The sequence below is a fragment of the Macrotis lagotis genome, chromosome 1 (assembly GCF_037893015.1).
Source record: "Macrotis lagotis isolate mMagLag1 chromosome 1, bilby.v1.9.chrom.fasta, whole genome shotgun sequence".
In the NCBI taxonomy this organism is placed as follows: domain Eukaryota; kingdom Metazoa; phylum Chordata; class Mammalia; order Peramelemorphia; family Peramelidae; genus Macrotis; species Macrotis lagotis.
This window is the reverse complement of record NC_133658.1, coordinates 698875454-698890230: the sequence shown is the minus strand read 5'-3', so window position 1 is coordinate 698890230 and position 14777 is coordinate 698875454. Positions and strand designations below refer to the sequence as shown.

Sequence of the window (14777 nt, the reverse complement as noted above, 5' to 3'; positions counted from 1 at the left end):
ATGAACACATTTTAGTGTATTAAATGATTCGAGCTAAAAATTGATATTTAATTAGCATCTCTTTCTTTGTTCTTAAAAGGACAATACAATGTAGAATGGTACATGATTAAGATTTCCCACTAAATTTAGTGGAAGGATGGAAAAGATAGGATGGTCTTCTCTTGATTGTCCAGACCATTATTTGTCACTGGCTATACAAGGTAATATGTATAAGTTATGGTTTTCCAGCAGAATTCAGTGTAATCTTCCCTCACTACCATATTCTACTTATTGGCAGAAAGTTAGGGGGAAAAAGTTAGGAAAAAATAGGAAGTACTGACCCTGCTCATAGTTGGTAGAAGATTTTTCAATGATTCTGAAAGTACTCCACCTAAAATACAGTCACAATACCTAAATCTAATCAGCTTACAAAAGATGAACTGATTGCTTAGATGATTGCTACAGTTAACTGGTCAGCACTTCATTTAAAGTGGATTCATTAATTACTAGTTTGTGCTAAACTGTGCTAAATTCATTTAAACAGGGACTGAGGATACAAAGAAATCCAAAGCCCAACCCTCCTCTCAAGAAGCTCACAGTCTAATGGGAGCCATTGTATGTAAGTAATTAGGCTTTGCAAGATTTATACAGAATAGATAGAATGTGATCTCAGATAAGAAGACATTAGTCTTTGATCAGGACCAGTAAAGAAAATTGAGTTTAATTTTGTAGGAAGTTAGAGGGACCAATAGGCCAAAATGAGGGAGTCCATTATAGGCATATCCAAAGGCAGAGTAATTGAAAATATTGATTCCTATCAAAATCCTACTGGATACCTGTGTACTTGACAGTAGTATTACATTATCTATTCTATGGCAGGAGTTTGATGAATGAAATTCAAACTTAAAGTCTTTAAGTTGGAAATGAATATGCAAGCCTTAGGAACTGGGGAAATATCTTCCCTTTATCATGTTTAGTGAAATTCTATCTAAAATAAAAGATGATATTATTTTGAATTTTCTCCTAATGGGTCAGCAATGGGTTTGCATATTTCCTATGAAGTAAAATGAGTATAAAATATTATTTTGACATTTCTTACTTTATTCTTCTCAGAATCTCAGGATGATTTAATACATATCATTGCCTTTATATTACTGGTATTCTTTTGAGAAAGATTTTTTTTTAAGTATTCCAAACCTCTTTGTGGTAGGTGAGGAATTAAAATAAAGTAAAATTCCTAAGAGCAAGTCCATATGGAGATGTCACAGGATACAGAGAAAGCTTAGAACAATCTTTTCAAACCCCTCATTAGGAAACTGAGTTATGGGAATGTGATGTAATCTGCTTCAAAAATAACATAATACTAGCCAGAAAAGTTGGGATTCGGAGCAAGTCATCTATCTAAGCCTAGAACACTAAGTCATAGAGACTTGATAGGATTTACTGCAAAACTGAATTCAGACTTTCCCATTGCGCCTACTATGATCCCCAAATCACTATCTTTTCTTATTGAAAACAACAAATTTCCTCCTTTGGGGGTGCTGTGGAGGATGTGACATTAAATCATAAGGGGAAGAATAATGAAGTCAGACTGAAGGCATATTTCCCATGTAGAATTTACCTGAGCTGCTTCCTGCTGCTTCTTAAGCTGTTCTAACATCTGCTGAAACTCAGCCTCTTTCTGCTCTGCCTCTTCCAAGGTGGCCTGATTCTGCTCCTCATAGGCCATGGCAACCACAGCCAAGATCAAATTGATAAGGTAGAAAGAGCCCAAGAAAATCACCAAGACAAAGAATATCATATAGGTCTTGCCAGCTGCACGTAGTGTCTAGAAACAAAAATATGAGAATGACTGTTTTCAATGTTTCTTAGGATCATAAGGTGAGCAATATTGTGTTTGAAGGAACTTGGGAGACCATTGAGTCTAAGACTTTCATTTTATGGATAAGGTCTAAGGTCTAGACAAATTAGCAATTTACATCAGATCACACAGCTAGTAAGTATCTGAGACAGGACTTGAATGCAGGTCTTCCTGACTTTGAATCTAGTGCGTTATGCACTCCTACACCATCAGGTCTAGGAACTGCATCACAGGTAGAGATATAGCATATCTAGTAAAATTTCATATATATATATATATATATATATATATACATACATACATACATACATATAAAATTCCACTAGATTTGCCCATCAATTCTGTAACATAAATAGCACAGTTATTATTTTCTTTAGGAGATTATAAACTGAAAGGAGGCTCCAAGGTCACCTAGTCCAATCCCGTCATATTTAAGAGAAGAGGACAATGGGATTCAAAGACATAAAGTGAAGTGCCCACAGCAAAACAGCATAGGGAACCATGTTATGAAGTCATTCCATCTAATTCCTACTCTGTTCTCCTTTTAAAGTATGGTACAATATCCATTTGGTGTCATGAGAAATTTAGAATGTATGTATTTAGTTGAATCTTAGATTTGTTTCTCTAGGTCCTCACCAGTTGATAAAGGTTTTCCCAGAAGTCCTGAGTCATCAGTCGAAACAGAGACAAGAAAGCCCAGCTGAAGGTATCAAAGCTTGTGTAGCCATAATTAGGATTTCGACCAGTTTTCACACACATATATCCTTCTGGACACTGGCTACAAAGGACGGAGGAAAGGAAGCATTATTTGGGACTCTGCTATCTGTACTGATAAAGCTCTGTGTCAATAATTTGGCCAGAAATATATATACATTACTGAAAATAATTCTGAGAAGCCAGTTATTGCAACAAAACATTGAATTTATTCATGGTATTCAAAAAGTCTCATTGCCATTTTAATTAAAGATAAAGTTTAAAGTCACCCTAGGACTTTTGGGAAACTTTGTATTGCTATCATAATTTAGAACTATAAATTTATCACATGGTATCTAGAAACATAAAGCATGGAATAAAAAACTCATTTAAACTCATTAAATCCCATAAAACTCATAAAAAACCTCATTAACCATTTTTGATCCAAAAAATATTTTAACCATTTGCACTCTTGCTCCATTTTATCTTTGCCTACTGATCTCTGACCATAATTTTCTTAATATCTTGACCTTAAAAAATTCAACTATTAGAGATAACAGTGATGTTTCTTGGTCAGTTAATAATTCTTATCTATCCTTATCAAGAACTCCTTGATTAAAAAAAGATCCAGTTAACCAAATAAAGTTCAAAATCAGGTGTCACTTAAAAACTGAACTCCAAAAAAACTTATTTTCATGTGAAAATAAGGAATAAAATAATATACTTTATAGTTAGTATATCCTATTTCTCTGTTTCTAGAAAAAGAAAAACATTTAAACGACAAACTCAAACTTCATTAAGACTCTTGGAATATGCTGTATAATATTGGCTTACCCGGCATCTGAGCTGTTACCACAAAGGAGCGCATCCATATATCCTTCCAGATAATAAAAATACTCTGTTTGGAAAGATTAAAGAAAGGAAAACTTAAATGGATAAAGTTTACATAGCTACAAAATGACTAAAGAAGAAGAGAAGAATCAGTTGCTAAGATTGCTAAAAATTGTCTAGTTAGAAAGATAGGGAATGGACCTGAGTTTTTTTGGTAAGGGAAACTTCTGGATGAGAAAATTTCCTTTGCTAATGCAGGTCAGTACTTTTTTAAAAAAAAATTTAATATTTATTCTCATTTTGTACAAATAATTTTTTATACATTAATAAAATATTCTTGTTTAAAAGTAAATAAAATACCCCTCCCCCCATAAATATAGACTTGCTTGAGCGATAAAGTAAAGGGGAGAGAGAAAAAAAATTAAAATAAAAAAAAATAGTAATTGTAGGTATAGCCAGGACAGAGCACCAGCCCTGGAGCCACGAGCACCCGAGCCCACATCCGGCCCCATACACCCAACAATCACCCAGCCATGTGACATGCAAACTACCTGAACCCCACTGCCTTGCAAAAACCAAAAGAAAAAAGAAAAAAAAAGACCCAAAATAAAATAAAATAGTAATAATGGTAGGGGTGGCTGGGTGGTGGACAGAGCACTGGCCCTTGAGTCAGGAGCACCTGGGTCCAAATCCAGCCTCAGACACCCAACGATCACCCTGCTATGCGGCCCCAGGCAGGCCACCCAGCCCCATTTGCCCTGCACCCCCCAAAAAATAATAATAATAAAATATGTGTTTGAGTCTTTGTTCCAACACCAACAACTCTGTCATGGGTGGATGACTTCTTTATGATAAGTCCATCACAAATTGAGTGGTGCAGCAGACAGATCCCCAGGTCTGGGGCCAAGAGGCCCCGAGCCCCCATACCACCCCTTAGGCCCAGCATCCACCTGGCCCTATGGTCCCCGGACAGGCCTTCCAATCCCAGCTCCTTGCAAGAAGTAAAAAAAGAAAATGTATTATATCTGACCACTCTCCCCCCATGGTCCATCCTCTCCTCCATCACTCACATCCCCCCTTCCCCCTGTTCCCCCCCCTTCTTACTCCAGATGTCTATACCCCATTGAGTATATCTGCTGTTTCCCTCCTAGCCACCTCTGATGAAAGCGAAGTTTCCCTCATTCCCCCTTGCCTCCCCCCTCCCATATCATTGTAACAGCTCATTGTAATAAAGAAAAATCTTACATGAAACAACTTGACCTATTCCCCCTCTCCTTTTTCTTTCTCCCATTACATTTCCCTTTTTTCTATTGACTCCATTTTTATACCACATTTTATCTTCAAATTCAGCTTTCTCCTGTGCTTCAACTATAAAAGCTCCTTCTACCTGCTCTATTAACTGAGAAGGTTCATATGAGTATTATCAGTGTCATTTTTCTATACAGAAATACATGCAGTTCATCATCATTAAGTCCCTCATATTTCCCCCACTCCTCCAGTCTCTATGCTTCACCTGAGTCCTGTATCTGAAGACCAAACCTTCTGTTCAGCTCTGGCCATTCCAACAGGAACATTTGAAATTCCCCTGGTTCATTGAAAGTCCATCTTTTTCCCTGGAAGAGGACATTCAGCCTTGCTGGGTAGTTGATTCTTGGCTGCATTCTAAGCTCTTTTGCCTTCCGGTATATTATATTACAAGCCCTATGAGCTTCCAATGTAGTTGCTGCTAAGTCCTGTGTGATCCTGATTGCAGCTCCACGATATTTGAAGTGTGTCCTTCTGGCTGCTTGTAATATTTTCTCTTTGACTTGGGAGTTCTAGAACTTGGCTATAATATTCCTAGGGGATGGTTTTTAGGGATCTCTTTATCGGGGGGGGGGAGGAATCTGTGGATTCTCTTCATTTCTATTTTGCCCTCTGCTTCTAGGATATCAGGGAAATTTTCCTGTAGTAATTCTTTGAAAATGATGTCAAGGCTCTTTTCCTGATCATGACTTTCAGGTATTCCAGTAATTTTTAAATTATCTTTCCCAAGTCTGTTTTCTATATCAGTTGTTTTTTCAATGAGATGTTTCACATTTTCTAATTTTTCATTCTTTTGTTTTTGAAGTATTGATTCCTCGTTTCTCATAAATTCATCAATCTCCCTGAATTCTATTCTTTCTCGGAAGGATTTGTTTTCCTCAGAGAGTTTTCTTATCTCTTTTTCCATCTGGCCAATTTTGCTTTTTTAAAGCATTCTTCTCCCCAATAACTTTTTGAACTGTTTTATCCATTTGACCTAAGCTGGTTTTTAGCATGCTATTTTCTTCAGCATTCTTTTGGATTTCCTTGACTAGGCTGCTGACTTCATTTTCATGTTTTTTCTGCATCTCTCTCATTTCTTTCCCCAGTTTTTCTTCTAACTCCCTCATTTAATTTTCAAAGTCTTTTTTGAGCTCTGTCATAGCCTGAGCCCAATTTCTGTTTTTCTTGGAGTCCTTAGATGCAGGAGCTTGTGCTTCCTCATCTTCAGACTGAGTATTTTGATCCTTCTTGGGCTCATATGCAAAATATTTCTCAATGGTGTTCCTCTTTTTTCTCTGCTTGCTCATTTTCCCAGCCTGGGCCTGGTTTTGGGGTGCTTCCTGAGCTTTTGGGACACTCCCACAAAGGTCTCAGTGTGTGAGGCTCTGTCCTCCCTCCTGGTCTGTGAATGACCATATGTGCCCCCCCCTGCCACAGGGCTGAGGTGGGGGGGGCTGCTGTTCTATGGGGGGGGCTTAGACTGCAATCAGGATCTGAATGTGGTCAGAGTCCCAGAGTCCTGTTCCAGGGGCAGAGGACAGAGCTCTGCAGTCTCTCTCTCTCTCTCTCTCTCTCTCTCTCTCTCTCTCTCTCTCTCTCTCTCTCTCTCTCCACTCCCCACCCTAGGTTCAATGGTCTCATGCCCTGGGGGCTGCTTTTGTTTCCAGGAACTCAGCTGTGCTGGCCAAGCTGCTCTCTGTGTGCCCTGAGGGCTGGGCTTCACATGCTCACTCTGGCAGAGGTCCCCCAGCTGTTTTCCCAAATTGTGCCTGGTGCTCCCCAGGCTATAGCTCAGGAAACTCCTCCACTGCTGTGAGCCTCAGCTCCCAGCATCCTGGGGCTGCCTCTGGGAGGCTGAAGTTCTTTCTCTCTGGCGGGCCACCCCTCTGGCAGGCCACCCCTCAGACCCCAGGGAGCAGAGCCTTTCTGCTCTTTTCCAGGTTACCTTGAGTAGGAGAACTGCCTCACTGGGTCCCTCTGTGGGTTCTGTCTCTCGAAAATTTAGTTAGAGTCCTTAGCTTATGAGTTTTATGAGAGAGTGCCTAAGACAATATCCGTTCTTGTCACCATCTTGGCTCTGCCCCACTCTTTAATTCAGGTCAGCACTTTCACTGCAAATTAAAGAGCTGTGTAGAGCTATGATGTTGAACTCATAGACTCGGGTTGGATCTCTGTGGCCTCATATTGACTTAGAAAACGACAAATTAACATTATCTATACTGTTCTGTATTTTCATTTATTTATTAAAGCTTTCCTAGTTGTACTTTAATAGGGTTCAGATCACACTCGAATCCACTGGCAGTGAGCTTAACACCTCTGACCTGAAGCTCTAAGAGACTGGTCCAGAGACAAACATCATTCAGTCTGTCAAAGGTAGAACCTGAAGTCACAACTTTCTGACTCTAAGAGAAATTCTCTAATATAGAGCTCATTCTCAGCCTATAGTGCATGGAGTTGAATCTTCCTTCCTCCATCAAAGATTTTTAAAAACTGTACCAAATAGGTTAGATTTTTTTAAAAATGCCTAGATATATTTCTTTAGCATGAATTTAGAAGGATACATATAGATACATATAATTCTTTATAAGTATTGACTTTCTCCCACAATGAACAAATACTATTAGGCCAAAATAGATGAAAGGCATTTTCTTGACTTTATAAAACAGTTTATCATTAAGTATAAACAGTAAGAGTTTCTTTTAAACATATCCTTTAGGAGTATTATGAACAGTCTTGAAAATTTCCATTTGTTTTTTTTTTTCATAGAAACAAAAATTATTGACCTAGAAGTAACTAACTTTATTTTTTTTTTAATTTTTTTAATTTTTAGGTTTTTGCAAGGCAAATAGGGTTAAGTGGCTTGCCCAAGGCCACACAGCTAGGTAATTATTAAGTGTCTGAGACCAGATTTGAACCCAGGTACTACTGACTTCAAGGCCAGTACTTTATCCACTATGCCACCTAGCCTCCCCAGTAACTAACTTTAAATGAAAAGCAGAGTAGGGACTTTTATGGGCCATATAAGAATTGTGAATGTTAGATGTCAAAATATTGTGTAATATTTATTCATTTCATTTAAAGATACCCAAATCTAGAATGTGTTACAAAAGTTTTTAAATCTCCATTTACTTTAGCATGAACTATTTTCACTTCCTTGGCTCCTTCAAGTCCTAGCTAAAATCTCATATAGAAGTTGTTTCTGATTTCCAGTAGGTTTATTAATCAACAGTCCTTTTGTTGATTTATTTATATTATATATCATTTATTTGTTAAGAGTCTAATTTATTTATATATAGATTATTTATATTAGACAATTTTTTTCTGTAATTATTTGCATATTAAGTCCCTCATTAGATTGAAAGTCCCTTGAAGACAGGGACTGACTTTTCCCTTTATATCTTTGATGCTTAGTATAGTGACTGGCACACAATTGGCATTAATTAATGTTAATTGACTTACTTTTTGTGAATTTTATTTGTTAGTTCTTGTAAAACAAACTACTAATATATATATATATATATATGTATTTTATTTGGTTCATAACCATCTTTTTCCCATATGAAGAGTTAATTAGTAATACATTTTATATATTCTCATTAGAGAAAAATATCCTGAACTGATGCTTTAATATAGAGTTAATTACAAAGTCTTCACAGAGAATATCTGTGAACATGAACACATGTCATATATAAGGAGCCAAGAACACACCATATGTAATTCCCCTTTTCTCCAATTTCTTCTATAGTTAATATTAATAAAAGTTAATAAAATTGCAATAAACAATGTATTACTGTATATTATGAGAAATAATGTTTCCCCAAACCAGTGCCTTTTCTTAGACTGAAAACAACGAACTGTTAGTTGAATATTTTCCTTTTTTATTTGTCTCAACCTCCTGATACTTTATTGTTATTATTATTTACCACAAATTCCATATTAGTCATATACTTGTACACTATGAACCATTTTTATGTAATTGCTTACTAAGTAATTCCAGAAAATGGTAGGAAATGAGTTCAATAGTATTTAATGTTTTAAAGTCATTAAATTTATTCATCATTTCTCTTAAAAGTATCTTCCTTGTCCTATGAATCATGATCTGATTCACCCTTTCTTTTCAAATGCTAGCACTTGAAGATAATACGATTAAAAAAGTTGTAATGTCTTATTACTTTTTTTTTCAATTAAAAGGAAAGGGATTTTGATGCCAATTCTTTCACACTTTTGACAATGGAAATTGGCAAGGATATTAAATATTTGTATTAATACTTGAAATAACCAAGGTGCTTTAATTAACTTCTTTGATTTTTTTTTAGGTTTTTGCAAGGCAAATGGGGTTAAGTGGCTTGCCCAAGGCCACACAGCTAGGTAATTATTAAGTGCCTGAGACTGGATTTGAACCCAGGTACTCTGGACTCCAAGGCCCGTGTTATATATAGATTATTTATATTAGACAATTTTTTTCTGTAATTATTTGCATATTAAGTCCCTCATTAGATTGAAAGTCCCTTGAAGACAGGGACTGACTTTTCCCTTTATATCTTTGATGCTTAGTATAGTGACTTAGTATAGTGACTGCCATCTAGCCACCCCCTTTGATTGATTTGAAGCTACCTCTTTTCCCCTTCTAGTCATGTATCACCATGTATAGAGAAGTGGGCTTGGAGTCATGAAAACCTGAGCTCAAATCCTGCATCAAAAACTTAGTGTGACCACTGAGAAGTCACTCAACGTCTGTTTGCCTCAGTTTCCTCATTTGTAAATATGAAGATAGTAATAGCTTTTATTTCCCAGGATTGTTGCAAGAATAAAATTGAAGTAATATTTATAAAACAAAATCATATATCACAGTTTGTTTTGCCATCCTCCAATTAATGGGCATTTCTTAGCTACCACAAAAAGTGCTGCTATAATTTTTTTTCAAATAGGATCTTTCTTCCCTTTTTCCTTTGAATGTTGCTGGGTTAAATACCTAGCACTGGTATTACTGGATCAAAGATTATGCACAGTTTTATAGCTCTTTGAGTTTTAAATTGCTCTCCAGAAACACTGGATTAGTTCACAACTCTGCCAACAGTGTCATTAGTGTCCCAGTTTTTCCACATCCCTTCCAACATCCAGCATTTTTCTTTTTATAAATCAAAGTATCTACTCTAGCAAGTGTGAAGTTATACATCAGAGTTGTTTTGATTTGCATTCTCTGATCAATAGTGATTTAGAACATTTCTATTTGACTAGCTTTGCTTTCTTTGTCTGAAAACTGCCTGTTCATATCTTTTAACAATTTATTTATTTGGGAATGACTTTTATTTTATAATTTGAAAAATGAAGCCTTTATCAGAGATATTTATTACAAAATTTCTCTCCCCCCCACCCCATTTTCTGCTTTTCTTATAATTTTGGTTGCATTGACTTTGTGCAAAAATGCTTTAATTTTAAATAATAAAAATTATCTATTTTACATTTTCCAATACTTTTTATGTCTTCTTTAGTTCAAAGTTCTTCACTTATTCATAAATCTGAAAGACAAACTATTCCATGCTCTTTTTGTTTGCTTATGTTATTCACTCTTTATGTGTAAATCATGTGCCCATTTTGACCTTATCTTGGGATACAGTGTGAGATGTTGTTCTATACCTACTTTCTATCATGCTGTACTCTAGCTTTCCCAGTAGTTATTGTTAAATAATGAGTTTTTGTTCCAAATGAGTTTATCATATACTAGATGACTATGGTCATTTGTAAATAATCTATGCTACTGATTCACCATTTTATATCTTAATCAGTACCACATTGTTTTGATAAAGACCACTTTATAATACAGTTTGAAATCTGGTACAGCTAGATCACTTTCTTTCACATTTTTTCATTGATTCCTTTGATATCCTTGAGCTTTTGTTCTTCCAGATGATTTTTCTATTTTTTGTAACTGTTATAAAATAATTTTTAAAATTTGATTGCTATGGCATTGAATAAATAAATTAACTTGGGTAGAATTGTCATTTTTTACTATATTGGTTCATGAGCAATTGTTACCCAAATGTTTAGATCTGACTTTATCTGTATGAAAAATGTTTTATAGTTTTGTTTAAGTAGTTTCTGTTTGTGTTGTCAGACTCACAAGTATTTTATATTATCTACAGTTATTTTAAATGGAATTTATCTTTCTTTTGCTGCTGGATTTTTTTAGAAATGCTGATGATTTATTGAATTTATTTTGCATCCTGCAACTGTGTTAAAGTTATAGTTTCAAGTAGTTTTTAGTTAATGTTCTAGCATTATCTATTGTATCATTGTAATATCTGTAAAGAGTGATAGTTTTATTTCCTCATTGACTGTTCTAATTCCTATAATCACTTTTTCTTTTCTTATTGCTAGAGCTAACATTTCTAATATAATATTAAATAATAGAGGTGAAAATGGACATGCTTAATTTAATTATTTTCTTATTGTAAACTTTTTTCATCTCTCCTTTGATTTTCAGGATTTCTGAATTGGGGATTATTAATGGTTCTTTTCCTAGTTTTTTAAATTGCATGCTCAATTAATTGATTTGTTTTTCCCCTTTATTTTATTGCTGTAAGTAATTGGAGATATAAAATTTCCCCTATGTACTGCTTTGACTGCATCCCATGAATTTTGTTGTGTTTCATTGTTGTCATTTTCTTTAATGAAATTATCATTTGTTTCTATGATTAGTTCTTTGATCTACGTGTTTTCTAATTTTCTTATTTCTAATTAATCTCTTCTCCAGTGTCCATTATTAAATGTAATTTTTATTGCAATATGATCTGAAAAGATGTATTTACTATTTTTGCTTTTCTGCATTTGGTTGTGAGGTTTTTAATGTTCTAATACTTGGTTATTTTTTGTGCAGGTACTATGTACTATTAAAAAAGTATATTCTATTTCCATTCAATTTTTCCCAGAGAGCTACCATATCTAACTTCCAGGATTTTATTCACCTGTTTAACTTCTTTCTTGTTATTTTTGTTAGATTTTTCTATTTCTGAAAGTATAGTTTTATTATCTATTTCCTCTTGTAACTCACTCAACTTCTTCAAAAATGTAGATGTTATACCATTTAGTGCACATAAGTTTAATATTAATATGACTTCATTGTCTATGGTTCCTTTCAGCTTCCTTCTTTATCTCTTTTAGTTAGATCTATTTTTACTGTTCTTTTTCTGAGATCATGATCTCTACACTTACTTTCTTTGCTTAAGCTGAAGCATAATAGATTATAAAGGTTACGTTTATCCTGTTTACCTCTCTTCTTCACATGTGCTTTTCATAAGCAACATATTGTAGGTTCCTGGTTTTAAACTGTTCTTCTATCTACTTCTATTTTGGGGTGAGTTCATCCCATTCACATACGTAGTTATGATACTGTGCATTTCCTTCTATGCTATTTTTTGCTTTTTTTATCTACCCACTTTTACACTTCCACCCTTTCCATCCTCACAGGCATTTTACTTCTGATCATCTTCCCCTTTATCAGTCCCCACTCCCACTTTTTTATCCCCATCTTTTTTTACTTTCTTGTAGAGTAAGATAGATTACTATATTCAACAGAGTTTGTATCTTACTCCCTGAGTTCATCATTTTAACTATACTTCAACTTCTACATGATTTTATTATTTTTATAGTTATTTATCTATTTTATTATTTGTATAGTTGTTTTAACTACACATTTATGTAGCACCTACTGTTGACAGTTTGTTTCATCAATATATGCTTACAAGTCTGAGTTTTAAGCAGCTTCAGATGTGACCTTTTTAATTTTTGTATTTGTGACTTTACCTATATAATGGTCTTCTTTGGAGCAAATGTAGTAAAAATCTAAAGGCAAATAATAATAATATTAATAGATAAGAAATTATAATAAAGATTTCCTTATTTCCAGTTTAATTATGTCATGGTATGGACTCCAAATATAATGCTATGGTGTGGTTATAGAGGGAAAAGATGTCTCTAATATCAGAATCAAAGCCAGGGGAAAAAATCATTTTGGATTTCTGTGACTATATCCTGTAGATGGAAAAGTCTTTTTTGAAGACTTACAAGGAAATGGGTATATTATATACTTGGAATAGGGGCAGTACATAGGTGATGCAGCAAAGGAGACTGAGGAGGAACAGAAAAATAAAAGAATATCCAGGACAGAGTGGCATCAAGAAAACAGGCAGGAAAGAATATCAGGAGGAATAGAGTTATCAGTATTGCAGAAAAGGCAAGACCAAAAAACACTAAGAAAAGAAAATGTATAAACTTAGAGTAGGGAGTTCCACTGTATAAGATTGAAAGCTGGCTGGAATGGATTAAGAGTGCTGCCTAATTGCCAAATAAACATTTTACAATGATTATCTTGTCTGATTCTCACAAAAAACCTGGTGGAGAGGTTTTATTATTATACCCAATGTACAAATGAGGATACTGAGGTAGACAGAGGTTACGTGACTTGCCCAGAATCATACCACTTGTAAAATGTCTAAAGCTGAATCTGAGTTCAGGTCTTCCTGACTCCAAGCCCAGCATTATAGTACTATACCACCTAGCCACCTTCTCAGAAGATGCAGCTCCTTAGTAAAAGAGTAGATACTTTATAAAAATCATTTATATTTCCTTAAATGGTAAAACAATCTAATTTATTTTTATTTATTCATGCTTCTTTTTTTTCTTTTTGCAAGGCAATGGGGTTAAGTGACTTGACCAAGGTCACATAGATAATTATTATGTGTCTGAGGCCACATTTGAATTCAGATCCTGCTGACTTCAAGGTTGGTGCTCTATCCTCTGTGCCACCTAGCTGCCCCCTATTCATACTTATTTGAGGAAGAATTGCTAAAAAGTATTTTGATAATTTTCCCTTGTATTTTTTTAGAGAATTTCTTGGTTTGCAAACAATGTTGACAAATTTTCCTTAAATTCATGCGTTATTATAAGAACACATGGTTTATTAATAGAGGACATTTTTCCTATTTGCCATGGAAAAAATGTTTTTTGAAAAATCATATTAGCCAGGCATGCTGATCATGATATTGGATATTTGAGAAGTTAAAGCAAGATTTCTTATCTTATTCATCTGTGTATATAAGAGGAGACTGGATGAAAAAAATGATTCATTAGAGGTGTAAAAACAAATGTTGCTTATTTTTTGGATCAATTTCAAGCTTTATGTGGTTCAAAAGGAAACATACTCATTATACAATTCATTAATAAATGTTTCTACTTATTTATAGTCCTTTTGTTTTAATCCTGATATTCCATGGGCAGCCAGAGTTTAGATAAGAACTGATGGATAAATTATCTGGGTATGGGAACTCTCTCTACTCTGATCTTGCAGATGAATCTTAGGTATTTGCCTGAAAGAAAAGTTAAGTGACCTGCTCAGGTTACACAGATAGTATCAGAACTGTGTTCTAATCTTAGATCTTTTTTAGTTGAATCCTAGCATTCTACAGATTGTATTACCCTTCTGCTACATTGTAATTACCAAAACTCAGAGAAGTCTTAGACTAGCCATTCAAATTTATGTAGCACTTTATAAGTCTGTTGAATAAACTTTTCATATGGCAACCCTGTAAAGTAATATTACAAGTCCAATGACCCCCATTTTTCAGGGGAGAAAAACGGAAACTCTGGCAGTAAATCCTATTACTACACCCAATAAATGGATGCCTTGCTATTATTACCTCATAGCTTTACATTCTTTTTTATTAATACAGGGAGTCAAATGGAAGGATGTGGGAAAGAAAGAGAAAAATCAATAACCCCAAATCCATCACTATGCTTTACAAGAATGGTTATCCTCACACAGTCTTTACTAAAATGAAATGCTCTCTCTGATTTTTTCTCTAAAAGAAAATGGTATTGTTTCCTTTTCTTCTCTTACTCTCTTCTCAATCTATTCTAGCCCACTTCCAGTTTTATCATATAACTGGAATTCTTCACTCTAAGTTGATACATTTTCTTTTTTTAGTACTTTTCAGTCTTTCCTATTTTGCAATACTGATAACTCTATTCCTCATGAAATTCTCTCCTGCCTGTTTTCTTGAAACTACTCTGCCCTTCTCATATTCTTCTCATATTTTGCTGCTCCTTCTCAGTCTCCTTTGCTTGATCA

At 34.7% G+C, this 14777-nt stretch overlaps 1 protein-coding gene across 1 annotated transcript in view; it reads right to left on the bottom strand.

Moving 5' to 3' along the window:
• LOC141507809 (sodium channel protein type 1 subunit alpha-like) overlaps window positions 1-14777 on the bottom strand; it is a 226923-nt gene that overhangs the window by 89920 nt on the left and 122226 nt on the right. Inside the window, exons 8-10 of the mRNA XM_074215801.1 lie at window positions 3368-3431; window positions 2477-2618; window positions 1601-1807 (exon numbers count right to left, since the gene is read on the bottom strand). Coding sequence (XP_074071902.1) covers window positions 1601-1807; window positions 2477-2618; window positions 3368-3431 — 413 coding nt within the window. The remainder of the gene's footprint in view (window positions 1-1600; window positions 1808-2476; window positions 2619-3367; window positions 3432-14777) is intronic.